At 42.2% G+C, this 16326-nt stretch overlaps 1 protein-coding gene across 1 annotated transcript in view; it reads left to right on the forward strand.

Moving 5' to 3' along the window:
• The window catches only part of LOC134219812 (carboxylic ester hydrolase), a 31177-nt gene extending 20748 nt beyond the window's left edge, over positions 1-10429 (forward strand). The window contains exons 2-6 of the mRNA XM_062698679.1: positions 8270-8962; positions 9022-9184; positions 9407-9588; positions 9802-9973; positions 10036-10429. Of these exons, the coding sequence (XP_062554663.1) occupies positions 8270-8962; positions 9022-9184; positions 9407-9588; positions 9802-9973; positions 10036-10382 (1557 nt within the window). The 3' untranslated portion in view covers positions 10383-10429. The remainder of the gene's footprint in view (positions 1-8269; positions 8963-9021; positions 9185-9406; positions 9589-9801; positions 9974-10035) is intronic.
• The last annotated feature ends 5897 nt before the right edge of the window (positions 10430-16326 follow it).

The raw sequence follows: 16326 nt of genomic DNA on the forward strand, positions 1-16326 counted from the left end.
AGATAAATTCAGTCTCTCCGTACTTCCGAAAAAAGGGCTAAATTTACCGCAGGTTTATCTAACAGTTAACTAGACTGAACAGAACGTCTGGTAACAGACGAAAACAATATAAAATCAGAAAGCTTCATTGAAGTTTTCGAACTTGCGGTGCTGCAAGAAACGACCAGGAGACAGACACGGTGCTTCATTTACCGTTATTATGAAAAAAAACTCAAAGGTGCAGCCCAATCGGGTTGTACGCAAAGGTGACGTTGAACTACGTAGCTGTATGTAATTACAGGTTTTCGACTATTCTGTGCGATGAGACCAAAGCAAGCGTTTTTCAAGCCCAGCCTGAATCTGCTTTTGTTGTCGTTGTTTATCCTATGCTCCTGAGATTGAGTGAGTATTACGAAAACTGGTGATGTGATGTGCATTCGAGGATGAACAACACTCTCAAGCGTTCACATATCCAAATTACCAATTAATAAAAACTCGCTAGAGAGTAAGGATCGTTCGATAATTGTATCTCGATTCGAAGCATTGGTAAATGCTACTTTTGAAGTTATTTTCCTAAAAACACCAGCACACAATGCCAAACATCCGATTGAACTTCATTGTTGACATTAAATTGATATTAGTTAGGTTTACATTCAAATGATAATCGATTCCAAAATTTGAAAAGCACAACCCTGGCTGATAACAGCTGCAACCATCACCGACGCAAACTGCTACAGAGACTAACCACCCGTCGCTAAGTCATTCTAAGCCCCTGGTGGCTCATTACAGAAAACCCATTGCGAAAGCTGGGCTGTCAACGGCGTTATTGGTAATAATTATTATTCCTTCACGTGAATTGCGTCGTACTTGCTTTTATTCCGGCAGACACCTACGAATCAGCAAAAACGAGCCAAAAAAAGTTTACCAGAACGCATTCACTGCAGCAGCGAAGAACATCAACTGCAGCCTCTACTGGCATCAACAGACGTAAGCAAGAAGCTACCGTCAAACGCCCCCAAGCTTTCCAAGGAAAACGCACGTTTAAGTTAGCATAAACGAACTGCACCAGCTAAAAGCCCTGCAATGGCGAACATAAAAAACTTTCAATTAATAACTAAAGAAATGCTAATAGATTATAGATAGAAGTTGAAAAGCAGCCCAAGTTCCAGTTGGAATGTAGTGCTGTGGAAGAAGAAGCTTGCGATGCACTTACGAGATTGACTGATTCACCGAAACCGAGTGCTAAACTGTTAGTAAGTTTTTAATAGTAAATATTATCATACATAGATATTGTAACACACTAGAGTCGGTTTTTACGCGGAGGATATGGGCCGCGTAAATTAAAACAACGTAAAAAACCGCGTAAATCCCAAATTATATCTGAATGAACCGCGGAAATCCAGAAATACGAGTGAAAAAAAAATCGCATAAAACACGATTCCTGTAAAAATAACCGCGTAACAACGACTTCAGTGTACATCGGGTATAAAGCGTTGACTCTTCCTTGATCGAATGGTCCAAGAAAATTGAAAATCCATCGAGAGACGGCTGAGATATTAACGATCGAAGTCTATCATATTTTCGTGACGTTTTTCAATTTTTTGCAATCGTAAAGTGTACCCCAATATAGAAAAGACAGACGTAGTTCTACGTCAAAAAATAAACCATTCAATCGAAAGCCGTCATTCGATTCCAACTATAATTCTACGCTTCCGGACAAATTTCAAAAAAAATCGTTGGTGAGATTTTCGAGTTATGCCGTTTTTAAGTTTTTCGATGGAAAACGCCTTGCAAATCAATTAAAAATACATAGCACAACGTAATAACTTGAAAACAAGTTTTTTTAATGCAAAATCAATTGATTCTCTACCTACATGTTCCAATGATGGTCGTACACTCCAGGTGGCTCATTCTTGGACCGCCAGTTACCAGTCTCTCTGCACGCCGGCCGCACGCGCATCTTCCTCGATTGCACACAGCCAGCGAATGCGGGGTCTATCCCGGAGCCGACGTCCTCTTTCAGGTTCTCTACTAAACATGACTTGCTGGTCTCTCTTCCGGCATAAGCACTACATGTCCAGCCCACTGTAATCGCCCGTATTTTATCAGCCTGCCGATGTCTGCATTTTTGTACTATTGGTAGAACTGCATGCATTCATGCATCTGGCGCTCACTATTCTCCACCACACCGCCAAGTATTGAGTGCAAACCCTCCGAGAATTCGATAGTCTGAATTGTTTAACGTCCATGCTTCATGGCTGTACAGGGCGACGACGTGAAGAACAAACGATGTATACAGAGCTAGTTTTGTCCGTGTCTGTAGGCTGCGAGGCTTTAGCTGGCTACGCAAACCATAGAAAATCCTACTTGTAGCCACAACTCGTCTTTCCACCTCACGGCTAACGCCATTATCAAATGTAACGTGTGTTCGTCTACAACCACAAATTGCATCCCATCCATTTTCACCTCGGGACCAAACCCGGTTGGACTAACACGTTCTCTGTCAGTCACCAGGTACTTAGTTTTGACAGAGTTTATGATTAGACTTATTCTTACAGTCTTCCGTGTAAAAGGAACTAAAGCTTCTTCCACTGCTTTGGCGATCTCCACCAATGATGTTGATATCATCCTCAAAACTATGGAGCATGTAAAGCTTGTTGATGATGGTTCCGTCTCTTGGCACACCAGATCTTCGAATTGCATATGTACGGTTGTTCTACTATATAGGTACGGGGGAATTAATTTTATTGAAATAAATCATTTTAGGATAAGTTGTATTTAACATCATATTTATACCATAATTCATCAACTGAAACTATCGTAGAGTGTATAATTATCAAAAAAATCATACTATCTTCATTATTGGTGCAACCCACCCAATTGTTTTATGGGTATAGAGATTTAATTGATTTGGCTTAAAAAAAACTCGTTTTCAAGTTATTACGATTTGCAATGGGTTTTTGATGAAAAAGTGACCCCTTAACTTGGGAGCACCCGGTTCCCAGGATACCTCCGGAAGTGGCCAATGTACCCAGATGCTCTGCAAATGTGTTCCAAATCATGAAGATTGATGTATCGCAAGCTGGATTTCAGAACCATTCCAAACGTGACCACTTCCCAGAGAGGCACCAGGTTCTCAGAGTACTTCCAGAAGTGGCCAATGTGCCCAGGTGCTTTGCAAATGTCTTCTATTGTATTTGTGTTGCCAAATCATGAAGATTGATGTATCGCAAGCTGGGTTACAGAACCATTCAAAAAGTGACCACTTCGCTGAAAGGACCGGGTTCCTGGAACTCCTATAACCAAAATTTGAGGGCCAAACGGTTTCCATCTCCAGTAATTCAAAATGATAAATAAAAACGGTTGCATCATTATTGGGAACATGTACTATTAGTTATCTACGATTAAAAGGAAGTTAACCTATTTTGAGCCCATTTGACCCAGAGGAACCCCTCGATAACACCGTCCCCATGGACCCAGTCATCAGATCAATACATCTACACAAAAATATAGGGTATAATGTATCTTTCGTCTTAATTTCATGCAAATCGGTTGGAAAACAAGGAAACAGTGAATTTTATAATTTGAAATCGTAGCCCGGGCCGAAACGGGTTAACAAGGGGTTTTCTTCGAAAAACTTAAAAACGGCATAACGAAAATCGAAAATCTCACCAACGATTTTTTTGAAATTTTGTACAGAAGCGTAGAATTATAGTAGGAATCGAATAGCGGCGGCCGATTGAAGGTATTTTTTTTCATAATAACGGTAAATGAAGCACCGTGACAGATGGAGCGGGTTAGGCGACGTTGTTGGAATGCGGGAGATGTGACCTAATTGGAAACCATGGTTAAGATTGGAACCGGGTTGCATGGTCACTGGGGGTGAGGACTTACACCCTTGGGAGAATCTAAGGAAAGCCCGAGTGTCTCGAGTTAGGGGTCTTATACCGAGCTTATCCTCGAGATGCCCGTGAAGCCGTAGGATTCATATTAGATGGATTAGATATTTCTATATAAGCCCCCGTCTTTAGGGAAACAGATGAGGGCAGTGATGCTAGCTGTATCATTTGAAAGCGTGTCCCTGATGCTGGCAGGTATCCATTAGGTATCTCTAGGAACCTGGAATTTGGGGCATTGGCATATATAATGTTTCACAGTGTTGTGGACCCCGCTAACGTCGCAGATATTCCGGAAGGGCTCCCCCAGAAGTTGTGTGAGAGCCGTGTGTGTGTCCTGTTTGGAGCCGAGAGATGATTTGCTGATCCATTAGGTTGATCAGGTCTGTCTAGGCCGATTTTGTCTCCTTGATTATCAGCAGCTGTCCAGTGATGGACGCTCGCCATGACATTTCCCAGTTGTCTCGCACTGTCTTTCTTATCCGAGTCGGATAGAACGAGGATGGGCTTTGTGGACGGGTAGGTGGCGGCGATGAGAGCTGCAGCTGCTTCGGCCAAAAAAATTATTCAGGCATCCGGGAGCCTATCCGAGATAGTCATGTTGGTCCCTGTGACCCCGATGTCTACTCCACGGCCTGAAACGGACCCATTCGTATATCTGTGATCGTAATTGTTGAATTCTCTGTTTATTAGCTCGGCCACCGACCTTCTAAGAGCCAAGGAGTTGTTACCCCTTCGGAAATTGTGTGTTATAGAGCTGTTAATGTTAGCTTTTGAAGAGTGCCAGCTTCTCGCTCCATGCCAATGGACTCGTGCCACTGGGTGAGACCGACACCGGCTATTGCGTGCAGTATCCGGCCTCCTTCGATAAGGAGAAAAAGGTGGATTTGCGGCAGATGGCCGCTCGCCGAACATGATGGTTAAATTCCAAGATGCCTACCTCGGCACAGGCAGACTCAGCTGGTGTAGAAGGTAGCAACCCGGATGCGGCTCGAACGTATGAGTTGAAGGTCGGTGACAGAGTTTCAATAAGGTTACGGTGGGCGATACAGGTAAGTTCCAAGCCGTAGAGTAAGCGGCTATCAATGATAGCTTGCCCGATCCTTAACCGGAGCATCCTGTTATTGATTCGGTGCGGTTTGGATAGCATCCGAACCAGATTAACTCTTGTCTTACAATTAACTTTGACAGAGCTGGCCCAGGTATGGATAGCCCTTGCGGCAAATTGTGTTTGTATTCGCGTGCGGCCTGAAGTGTTGCGAACGATTACCAGCAATATATCGTTGGCATAGACGAAGACGTAAATGTTCGGTGGAAGTGAACGAAACACACCGTTCATGGCGACAAGGAACAGAGTCACCGCCAGAACGGAACCCTGGGGTACCCCAGTCTCTTCCGGGAGAGTCCTCGAACCCTGGATTCCAATTAGAACTTTAAAGGAGTGTCCTATGAGGAAGTTCCAAACAAAAGCGATGATGTTGCCGGAAATCCTCCCACTGTTTCCTCTTGGCTTCAAATATTACTGACCTGCATTCATAGTGTTTCTGTTTGTAGACCTGAAGGGCATTTACTTTATCAGGATGACCAGGATGACCAGTCTCCGTAGCGCTTGGAAGACCTTTCTTTTCGCTTTAACCACCCGACGGGTTTCATCTGACCACCAGCGTAGTGCCTTTCGTCCTGGCCAGGTGCTGGATTGCGGGATGCAGGCAACGGTAGCACCTAGGACGGTTTGGGTGAAGCCGGGAAGGGTTGTGGGCGTGTCTCGTTCAAATGTGCGTCGAAGGTGGAGGCCATATGCCTCCCAGTCAGCGGCATCGTAACGCCATCTTGGCCTCCGAGTGATGTCAGGGGGCGATGCGTGGACGGTGAATAAGTCTGGTTGCTGCTGAATAAGTCTGTAGACACTTCCCACTTGATTCTGATGATTTTTTACATTTTCCGTCTCTTCTACAAAGTTGTCAAACCAGTAAAATGGTTTTGCTAAGCAATGTAACTCTTATTGTAATCTCTTATAAAACCAAAGTTATTCAAATATTATGATTTTTTATAGGTCTACAAGTTTTCAATTTCAGTAGAAAGATGAAATGGCTACTTTCAGCATATCGTAAACAAATTTGCGACTTTTTGCAATTAAGGGAGGGTGGAAATATCTCTAAAAATAAGTATAATTTACAGATAACTTTTGTTGTATGTGGGATGGAATGTTACAATGTTTAGCAAAAACATGTTATTTTGCTTGTTTTACAACTTTGTAGATTAAATGGAAAATTGAAAAAAAAAATTGGAGAGAGATTTTTAAAAGATTTTTACATAAAACGCCTTAAGTTTGTTATATATAAGAGATAGAGATAGATATTAACATTTGCTACAACTTTGCGGAAGACACTACGTGTCTGTCTAATTCTGGTGGAAAAATAATCTTCTCAACTCACTTTCAGGGGAGGGATATCTTGAAACTTCTGTGAACAAACCCTCTATCCAAAATCAACACTTTTCGAGTTTTGTATTTCGATCGTGAAAATGACGAAATAAAACACTTGAGTCTTGCGCTGGTCTTCAAATTTTCGGCGGCGATGTTTTTGGCGTCATAATGAAAACAAATTTTAGCCGGCGGAGACGTCAATGAGGGCGGCGATTTTTTTTTTCATGCGTCGGTTTCACTAGAAATTTTTTAAATATTTTGCAGGGAAAATATTATGATTTTCGCCAGAAAAATCTTGAAACGCTCCTGGAGAAAACATTATGAATTACACTGAAACATTCTTTTACATTTATTCGTGAAATATTCCTGAACTTTCATTGAAAATTAGTAAAAAATTCAACGTGTTTTTTTTCTTGGGCAATTTTCTGATTTTATGTGGGAGTCCCAGCCCTCCCGTCCTGCTTAGTCACACTTGGTCGACAACTAAGAAGCTTTGAACAAATCCAAAAAAAAATTCGTCTGTTTAGGCTATATGTGTGGATGTGAGCGTGTATGTGTGTACAAAAAATAGTGTGCCGTATGGCCGAACACCTTTACAGTCTCTTAAAAAGCTCCTGCAGATACGGATTCGCACTGCTTCCGCCCACATGGGTCTCAATTGGGCACTGTTGGTTACTATCAACTCTCCAAAGCCAGCATTTTGCGCCCCCGCAGATCCGCTTTACCAGCACCCATATTGGTCCCAGTTCCGTATTGGAAGTATCTAACTGTTCCCCTAAAATCCCATTTTCACATCGCATGAAAATAAATTTTATTTGGGATACTTGGGTCATGGAAATTTTCAAAGGAATTTCTTTGGAAAACCTACGGACAAATTCTTAGGAGTTGCCACGGGATATTGTTCAATTTTTTTCACGGGAAATTGTTCGACATTGACACAAACAATTGTTCATAACTTCCACTGGAAGCTTCTGAATTTCCGTGGGAAGTTTGGGAACATTAACTAGAAGTCAATTGGAATTAGGAATTGACCGGAACTGCGCTCTGGAGTTATGGCGAAGTTATTATTTTCGGCAAGGTTCCACTTTATTGAAAGAAAATTGGAGGACAGAGAACATTCTCGTTCGATATAAAAGATATTAAAAAGCATGTTTTGTGGATGTCTCCGATGTTCTGTTTTTCTAAAAAAGTATTTGCAATTTCTAATTGTTTTCAACAATTTATAGTTTTTTCACAAATTATTTTAAAGCGATCACGTGCATCTAATATGCCGTCACCACCTCATTACAAATCAACATATTTTCGCAGTCACTGATGTGATGCAGTATAGTAGAATGTGCTACTTGCGTGAGAAGGCCATGGTTTAATGCACTGCCCGAAATTCTTGGTCTTCCGTACCTCATCATTGAATCGGTATTACATCTTCTGATTTTACCATATACAATTTTCGAGCATCATGACCAAATCGTCTTAGCTCCAGTAGTGCCGATTAATCAATCTGATAGCATTTTATGTGGTAGATAATTGGTGGTTCGATCTGAACATTGTTAAGATGCTTGTTACGAGATAAATGTTGTTTTGGCCTGCCTTTTACATTGAAAACAGACAATCGAGGTCAACCTTCTCAATTTAGCTGAAATCAAAACGCTGCCCGCATTCGATTTTAAAACTTGTCGTCATTAGCCTGTCATCGCTTCTCGCTGTAGTGTTTGGGCATGTGCGTACTGCGTATGCAAATCGTTAACTATAATAAACGCTTCATCCAAATTATCATCTCATCGTTCTAATGACCATTTATGATAGATGGCGCAGGTACTTCACACCTGTCTTTATGATCTAATGTTTTGTTGAGGCCATTATTACAGGAATGCTCTTTTAGATTGATGCGTCCTCAAAATGTTGTATCTGTATTAAATACAAATGATTATAATTTAGTAATGCAATCTCACAATCCTTTTCTTCTAACTAGGCTCCACAACCGTTCGAGGCGTGGAATGGCGAGCGGTTGGCGATCATCGATGCTCCTCTCTGTACCCAGCGGGATCCCTACCGCAGGGACGATGTAATCTCCGGTGTCGAGGATTGTCTTCAGTTGAACGTGTACGTTCCGGAGAGAATCACCAGTGAGGGACCGCTTCCGGTGATGGTGTTCTTCCACGGTGGTGGCTGGCAATGCGGCTCCGGTACCAGAGGATTCTACGGTCCGGACTTCTTGCTGGAACACGACGTGATCTACATTGGGGCAAACTTCCGGTTAGGTCCGCTAGGGTTCCTGAGCACCGAGCAGGAAGACTGCCCCGGAAATAATGGACTGAAGGATCAGAATCTGGTGCTTCAGTGGATTCAGAAGAACATTGCCTCGTTTGGGGGTGACCCCGATTTGGTAACAGTGTTTGGAGAGAGTGCAGGTGGAGCCAGCGGAACATATCACATGATGTCGCCCCTGTCAAAGGGGTTGTTTCACAGAGTTATCTCACAGTCCGGCGTAAATCTGGACTCATGGGCTCAGCCAACTCACAAAGGAGTAGCCAGGAAGCGGTCGGTACAGCTGGGAGAAATGCTGAACTGTGATCAGGGTCGGGATGGTCGATTCCGAGAAATGTTGAATTGCTTACGGAAGGTTTCCGCGGAGGATGTGACGAAGGCATTCTATGGATTCTTTGTAAGTAAAATTGATAGCAATGCGATGTACCGTAAAGAATTAGAACTCTTGAATTGAAGGAGTGGGATACGGATCCGATGATTCCGTTTCCTCCCGTTGTTGAACCGGATCTTCCAGGGGCGTTCATTACCAAGCACCCAAGGGATGAGTATGAACCACATGCCCTAGGATTGCCGTGGATGACTGGTTTAACGTTGGATGAAGGAGCTCTCAAAAGTGCCTGTGAGTATTTGCATAAGCTTTTATTGTTAGGATATCTCAATCGTCAGTGTAAATGTTTCCTTATAATCATCTAGTGAACTCCGATGATACTGGTATCCATAATTTTTTTTTTTCGAAAAAAGCATTTACATCACTTCTTTATTTTATTGTGCGAAAAAAATGTTTGTTATCTTATTACAATTTTAAAATAATCATATCTCATTTATTAATTAATTTTCACAGCGCTTATTAATGTACCGGAGCTTCGAGCTAGCCTCAATCAACATTGGGATAGAGCGTTGCCATTATCGCTGAATTATGATCATCATGAAGACCTTCACAGGCAAGAAATAACCGAGGCAATCAACAAATTCTACTTCAACGACCGAAAGTTGGTCAAAGAGACGGAACAGAACCTTACCAATGTAAGCTATGAAAACGTCCCCCTCGTTCATAAAGTAGTTGTTTTACCGCACTCGAACCATTTAAAACGCAATCAAAACGAATGATGCATGAAAATACCTTACCGTTTTTCTCCCCGAAGAGCCACAAACAAAATCGACCAACAAGGCCACCGAACGATTTAATTAAATATTTACCCTCCCAAATTTGATGCGGTCTCGTGTGCCATTTTTCAGCTATACTCCGATGCGTGGTTCCTGGCCGGAATGGACGAATATTTACGAATCCGGCTGACGGAGAGCAATAGCGTTGCTGGGAGCGTGGGTCCGACCTATGTGTATCTATTTGCCCAGCGGACGGCCGCCAGTTTTACTGAAATTTTCGAAGGTGGCAAGGAAAAGTATTATGGTATGTTGAAATGTCCTTTCTTTTCAGGTTTCTGGAATAAAAGTATCTATTCTATACGTCAGGTGTTTGCCACGCCGAGGAACTGCAGTTTCTGTTCCCGATTGCCAAAGATTTGTTCGTGACGGCGATTCCGACACCGGAAGAACTGCAAGTTCGAAAAGTTATCACCAAGCTGTGGGTTAATTTTGCCCGCTCGGGAAATCCAACCTCATCCAATGGAGACGGAGACTTTTTGCCAGACTGGCCAACGGCGGACGGGTTTCCGTTAACGTATTTGCGAATCGGGAGCCCCGCTGATGGGGAGCCACTGTTTGCGGTGGAGAGCGGTTTCTTCGAAGAGCGATCCGCTTTCTGGAGAAGGCTCCGTGCACATCATCCCTCGGAAGGTTCGGTGAAAGATGAGTTATAGTTGGTAATGGGGTAGTTTGGGGTAAACATTTAAAATGCTCGAAGGTATTTAATTATTGTTGTTTCATTTGTGTGAAAACCCTTTTCTGTCTTGTCAGTCAACTCCATGATTGTTAATCACTCACAGTGTATGAATCAGCTGGCTTAAAAAGAACTTCTCTCCGCCTAATGATCGATTACAGTAGGATGTGAGACACAATTTGTATGAAATAAAAAAAATATTGGAAAACTTCGCACCCGTTTTTTCTTAAATCTTAGTTTTTGTCACCCGTTTGCGTATGACCCTCTAAAGTGATTCTTCATTCGACGCCTAGCTCTTTGACGATTTTATCGAGTCCTATCTCTTATAATCAAATATAATCAAAATAACGCGGATTTTTATTCAAATCATCTGACACGGATTTTTTTTGAATACCGCAAATCTTCATTCAACATTTCAAATTTTTAGATCTCTTGCTGTCGCTGAATAGTCTTGTCGACACTATGAATATGAAGATTCTTTTTGCGACTGTTTCTGTGATATAATTAATAATTTTGATATGAAAGTTCATTCGAAATGAGGAAATTTTTGGCTAAAAGGAGGGCAAGTTCTCCCCATCCCAAAACATCCTAGACCGGACTAAGCATCGAACTCGCCATTTCCGAATGGGCAATCCTATGCCTTTGCTTGCAAGGCTACTGGAGACCCACAACTTCATTAGTTAGAAGGTCAATTAATAACAAAACGACTACAAAGACCATAGCTCTATGTTGAGGATGTTTTGAGTAATTTAGAACAAACAAATTATATTTCTTTAATTATGAGTAAAACGGCTTTATCATTTAACATTACAGTCGACCCACTACAGCAGTGGTTCCCAACCTTTTCGGAATTGCGAACCCTTTCATGATTATCCCACTGGCCCACGGCCCCTTGGATGTGTCATGCTGAAATCAAGAACAACCCTTATTTTATTTCAACATCTTTCATCAGTTTAGTATGATATTCTTCTATATTTTATCACTAAATTCAAAAACGTTAAGAATATAGCCTTTCCATAGCCAACAAAACGACAGTTTAGCTTAGCTTAGCTTAGCTTAGCTTTGACTGACTACACATATCTATGGTTGCTACTCCGTGATTGACCAGAATCAGTGAAATTGCACAAAGAATCAACTGAATGATTGACTGGGATTGTTCAAGCATTCTCAGTGTGCAAGTTTCAGTGACTCTAAAATTCAAATGATCAATAACGGCGCCGGCCACGTCCTTGTAGTCAGTTAGGAAGAAGGAAGGAATATTAGTAGGTTGTTGCTATTTGAAGACCGTGTTTACCTCTGCGTCTCCTCAAAAACCACAGGAAGGATTATCAGTTAATTGGTAGGCATCGTTGGATCTGGATTCACTCTGATAAGCGATACGACCGTGTCATTCTTTATACACAGTGATTTTACCTAGCCATGAATCGGGCGCGAAAAGTAGTACAAACTAACTACCGGCCTATCGGGCGCGCAATGCAGAACACAATATTTCGACCGATCGCGCCATCGTTCTGCTGTCCGAAACAAGAGAAATCTCGCACTGAACTGACTTTTATTACCGGCCGCGCAAAGCAGAACACAATATTTCGTCTTCGTCCGATCGTGCCATCGTTCTGCTGTCCGAAACAAGAGAAATCTCGCACTGAACTGATTTTTATTACCGGCCGCGCAAAGCAGAACACAAAATTTCGTCCGATCGCGCCATCGTTCTGCTGTCCGAAACAAGAGAAATCTCGCACTGAACTGATTTTTATTACCGGCCGCGCAAAGCAGAACACAATATTTCGTCTTCGTCCGATCGTGCCATCGTTCTGCTGTCCGAAACAAGAGAAATCTCGCACTGAACTGACTTTTATTACCGGCCGCGCAAAGCAGAACACAATATTTCGTCTTCGTCCGATCGTGCCATCGTTCTGCTGTCCGAAACAAGAGAAATCTCGCACTGAACTGATTTTTATTACCGGCCGCGCAAAGCAGAACACAAAATTTCGTCCGATCGCGCCATCGTTCTGCTGTCCGAAACAAGAGAAATCTCGCACTGAACTCCCAACAAAACGACAGTTTAAATTAAAAAAAAGTACCTCGTGATCTGCATTATTTTATTGGCAGAGTTTATTGTACAAACATGTGTTGAGAGCTTCAAATTTGATTCACAATTATGATAACAGTATCCAGCTCTTTTTGTAATTGTTGCAGAAGTGTCTTACAAGCAAAGACATATCGGTGAATCATGCAATGAACACCTTTGGCATGTCGAGCAAGCTATTTTCTCTTCTCTGAAATCGTGATTTTGGTGAGCATGGTGCACCATCAGTACGAACTCACCCAGTTTTTCCCACTATTTGCCACCAGATTCAAAAAAGGTATTTCTTGAAGCAAGGATGTCGTAGCTTTTGGTTGTAGTTTTCAAATTACTACAGAAAATGAACTCATTCAAAACTCCTGATTCTGAGTAAACCTAATAAATAGATATCTGTACAAAATAAATTATATAATTTTACCATGAAAAAGTTCGAACAAACTCCCCAGGGGGTCGCGGACCACTGGTTGGTAAACACTGCACCACAGTAAAATAATATTTCTTAAATCTCAAAACGAGACGAGCCAGCCCAGAGCTGAAAGTCTCGCTAAAAAAGACAAAAAAAAAATTTCAAAACAACATGCCAAATAATTTGGTCTCAGTTTTGACCGCTATTTCGGTTTCTCTGATTCTCTCGGAACCGGTTTCAAGAGGCCAAGAAAAGGTCTGAATATTTGGACACTATTACTGTCACCGATTAGTTGACCAAACTCTGAAGGGCACTTTTGCTCTAATGACTTATATAGGGGTAGACATAAGGTTGAGACTGCCGTTTATTTATGATATCTTTGGTTATCATTTCTCAAAAAGACTTTCGTAATTTAGCAAATCCGAATCCGTAATACATGTGGGAGTTTGAATTTTCGAACATTTTTGAAATTTTAACTACCCTATTGTAGATACGGTAATTAGGCCAATACAAATATTAAATTTATTTTATGTCCGATGCCTCTTAGAAGATACGAGAGGGGGAATAAAAAAATAACAAGGAATTGAAAAAGAAGTCCAAAATGCAATTATTCCGTGCAAATTTTGAAATGTTAATGAAAATGATAGCAAAGAACGTTCAGAGAAAACAAAGAATATTACATATTTTTATTTAGTAGTGAATTTAACACAAAATTTTATATAAATAAAAAAATACTGAAACTTATTTCTGAAGAAAATTTGATTTTTCTTTTTGGAAAAGTGCAAGTTTTTGTATAGGTTCGGAATTGCAGACTTCCCGGGCTACATATACGGAATACATAGATGAAGTCTATCGTAGTAGTAGAATCGGTGGAGCACGTCATATCAGCATGTCCATGTTCTTAACATTCTTGGTATGCCATGCTTGTTAGCGGAAAAGTTACGACCTCGGGCAAACCCATAGACAGGATACAGAACGCTAAATTCACCCATGCAATAAACAATGCACGGGTGTGTTAAGGGGTCATTGTGGCTCATATGAGGCACGATCTGAGATGTCTTCTTAGGTGTCTGGTTGCAGAATCGCCATTAAATACCTTAATCCAAGCACAGGTACGATACATTGAAAACAACCTTGCTTTTTGAGAGTTAAGGTTCCACTTGTTTTATGAAAAACTAGCAGGCCCGACGAACGTCGTTACGCCTAAAATTAATTAGTTATCGAATTATGCAGAAATGTATGCTTCATTTGTATGGGAGTTTCTCTTTCCAGAAGCGGGGGAATTTCGAACCACCTCTGAAACATATCTTCCCTTCCAAAACCTCCACCAGCCAGATTTGGTTCAATTTTCTTGATTCATTATCGAGCTATGGCCAAATTTGTGTTCCATTTGTATGGGAGCCCCTCCTTCTATACTTGAGAGGGGTCTCGGATCATCTTAAGAACCTTCGTTAGCCCCAAAAACCCCTGTATACAAATTTTCACATTGATCTCTGTTAGGTTTTCGTCGCCAGGATATCTCAGGTCTGCTTCTGCAGCGATGTTCTGCCAGATTCCTGTCCAGCGCTTGCTTGTAGATTTCATCTCCGTTCTTACGTGGTGTGAGGCTGGCCTACGTCCATTCACACCGTGGAATTGCTGTTGATATGGGCTCAGCATTCGAGATCCAGTTGTGAGGCTACCAGGCCCGAGCTGTAAAACGTAGACATCGGCTGATGCATTCTTGCAAATCTATATGAACTCTGCTTATACACACCAAGTCTCACTGGGGAATAACGTCACAGATTTCACGTTAGAGTTGAGTATTCGAGGTTTGGTGCATTGCCTGGGCCGATTGAATCTCCATGTTCTATGTTGATCTTGGTCCGTCACCCGACGTTGGCTGGCTTTGGCTTTCGACCTTCTCCACTGTTTGCCCGGCTACCGTGGAGTTGGAGTTGTTCATATACAGCGATTTAGTCTTGCTGACGTTGATGAGTGGGAGTGTACGACCAGGTCATTCAGTTTACTCTACATGGTAAAGCGCTAATGCGTTGGTAGAGAAGTATCATCTTCTGAGTCGTGGTCGTTCGATTGCTCTATGGTGGTGGGCTGCTAGAGCGGCCTTTGATTTCGTCGATTACGATGAGCAACAACAACAGAGATACAATACATCTATCCTTGCCTCACTTTAGCGACTCCATTGCACAGGACTCTCGATTTTGTCTAGACCTCCCTGGGACGCCCAGACCCGTCAGAGAATTGTCAACCTTTCCCTATATACGAATTAGGATAAGTCGTCAGAACTTGAAGAAGTTGTTCTAAGTGGTCGAGCCATCGTTTAAGCTGATCAGTTGGATTGGTGAGTGACTGACATGCCGCGTCTTTCTCTGGCATCCACCAATTTGTCCTTGCTTCAATAAGAATTCGTGAAATATCGTAACTATAGCCGGCTACTTTCCTCCCCTTGCATTGTCCACCCACACCCGCTCCTCCCGTCTGCAGTCAGTAGCGTTTGTTTTACTTCTCAGGAGCCGCTTTTAGTTATAGCCGGCTGCTTTCCTCCCCTTGCATTGTCCACCCACACCCGCTCCGCCAATCTGCAGCCAATAGCGTTTGATTTACTTCTCAGGAGCCGCTTTTAGTTGACAGGACCAAGACATTACTAGACATTACTAGGTTTCCAATCTGCCAAATTCAATAAAGAGAACACGGCGGGGGTGGGAAAATTCATTTCCAGTGCAAACAAACTCGCTGGCTCTGCCATACTAAAATCCAAGATAGCTGAATCGTGAATCTGGCAGATTGGAAAACCTAGTAGTGGGCAGGGCTAGTATTTGGATTCTCTAGAAATGGATCAACTGTACGGAGACGGTGCTTTCTTGGGTCCATAATAAACGTAGAGCTAGCATCGCGTTTGACTATCATCTTTTAATTGACGAGATCCGACAACGCATTGCTTGGATTCAGTGGCTGGAGGAGAGGTTCAGGCAATGAATCAACATAGACCGACTAGAAGATCCAACTGAGATCGTTCGTTGAAGAGCTTGGAAATCGGGTAGCGCATATTCTATAGAAGGTAGCAGTGTAGAAGAGAAGTGGGCGAGGAAGAATGCTTTTATCGAAACCGGCGAGAATAACTTCGGTGAGCTGCGCATTAAAACAAAAGAATGAATTACATCACCCCCCTGAAATGAGATGTAGTTCTTGAAGCCGTCTACCGATTGAGTGGCGCTAGTGTTGCCTTTCCTATTTTAAGCTTCGTTCATACCGCCGCGAGAGCATTGGCGATTGGCGCTTTGATGTTGCATGAAGAAGAACAAGCAGAAAGATGATAATCAGGGAATCAATTTTTTTGGAATGCGCCTGCGAAACAAGCGACAAAAGAGAACCAACGACAAAGCTTTGTTTTTTGTCGGAGATAATAATGACAAAGATCCAAAAAATTTTGTCAGC

The sequence above is a fragment of the Armigeres subalbatus genome, chromosome 3 (assembly GCF_024139115.2).
Source record: "Armigeres subalbatus isolate Guangzhou_Male chromosome 3, GZ_Asu_2, whole genome shotgun sequence".
Classification (NCBI taxonomy): Eukaryota; Metazoa; Arthropoda; class Insecta; order Diptera; family Culicidae; genus Armigeres; species Armigeres subalbatus.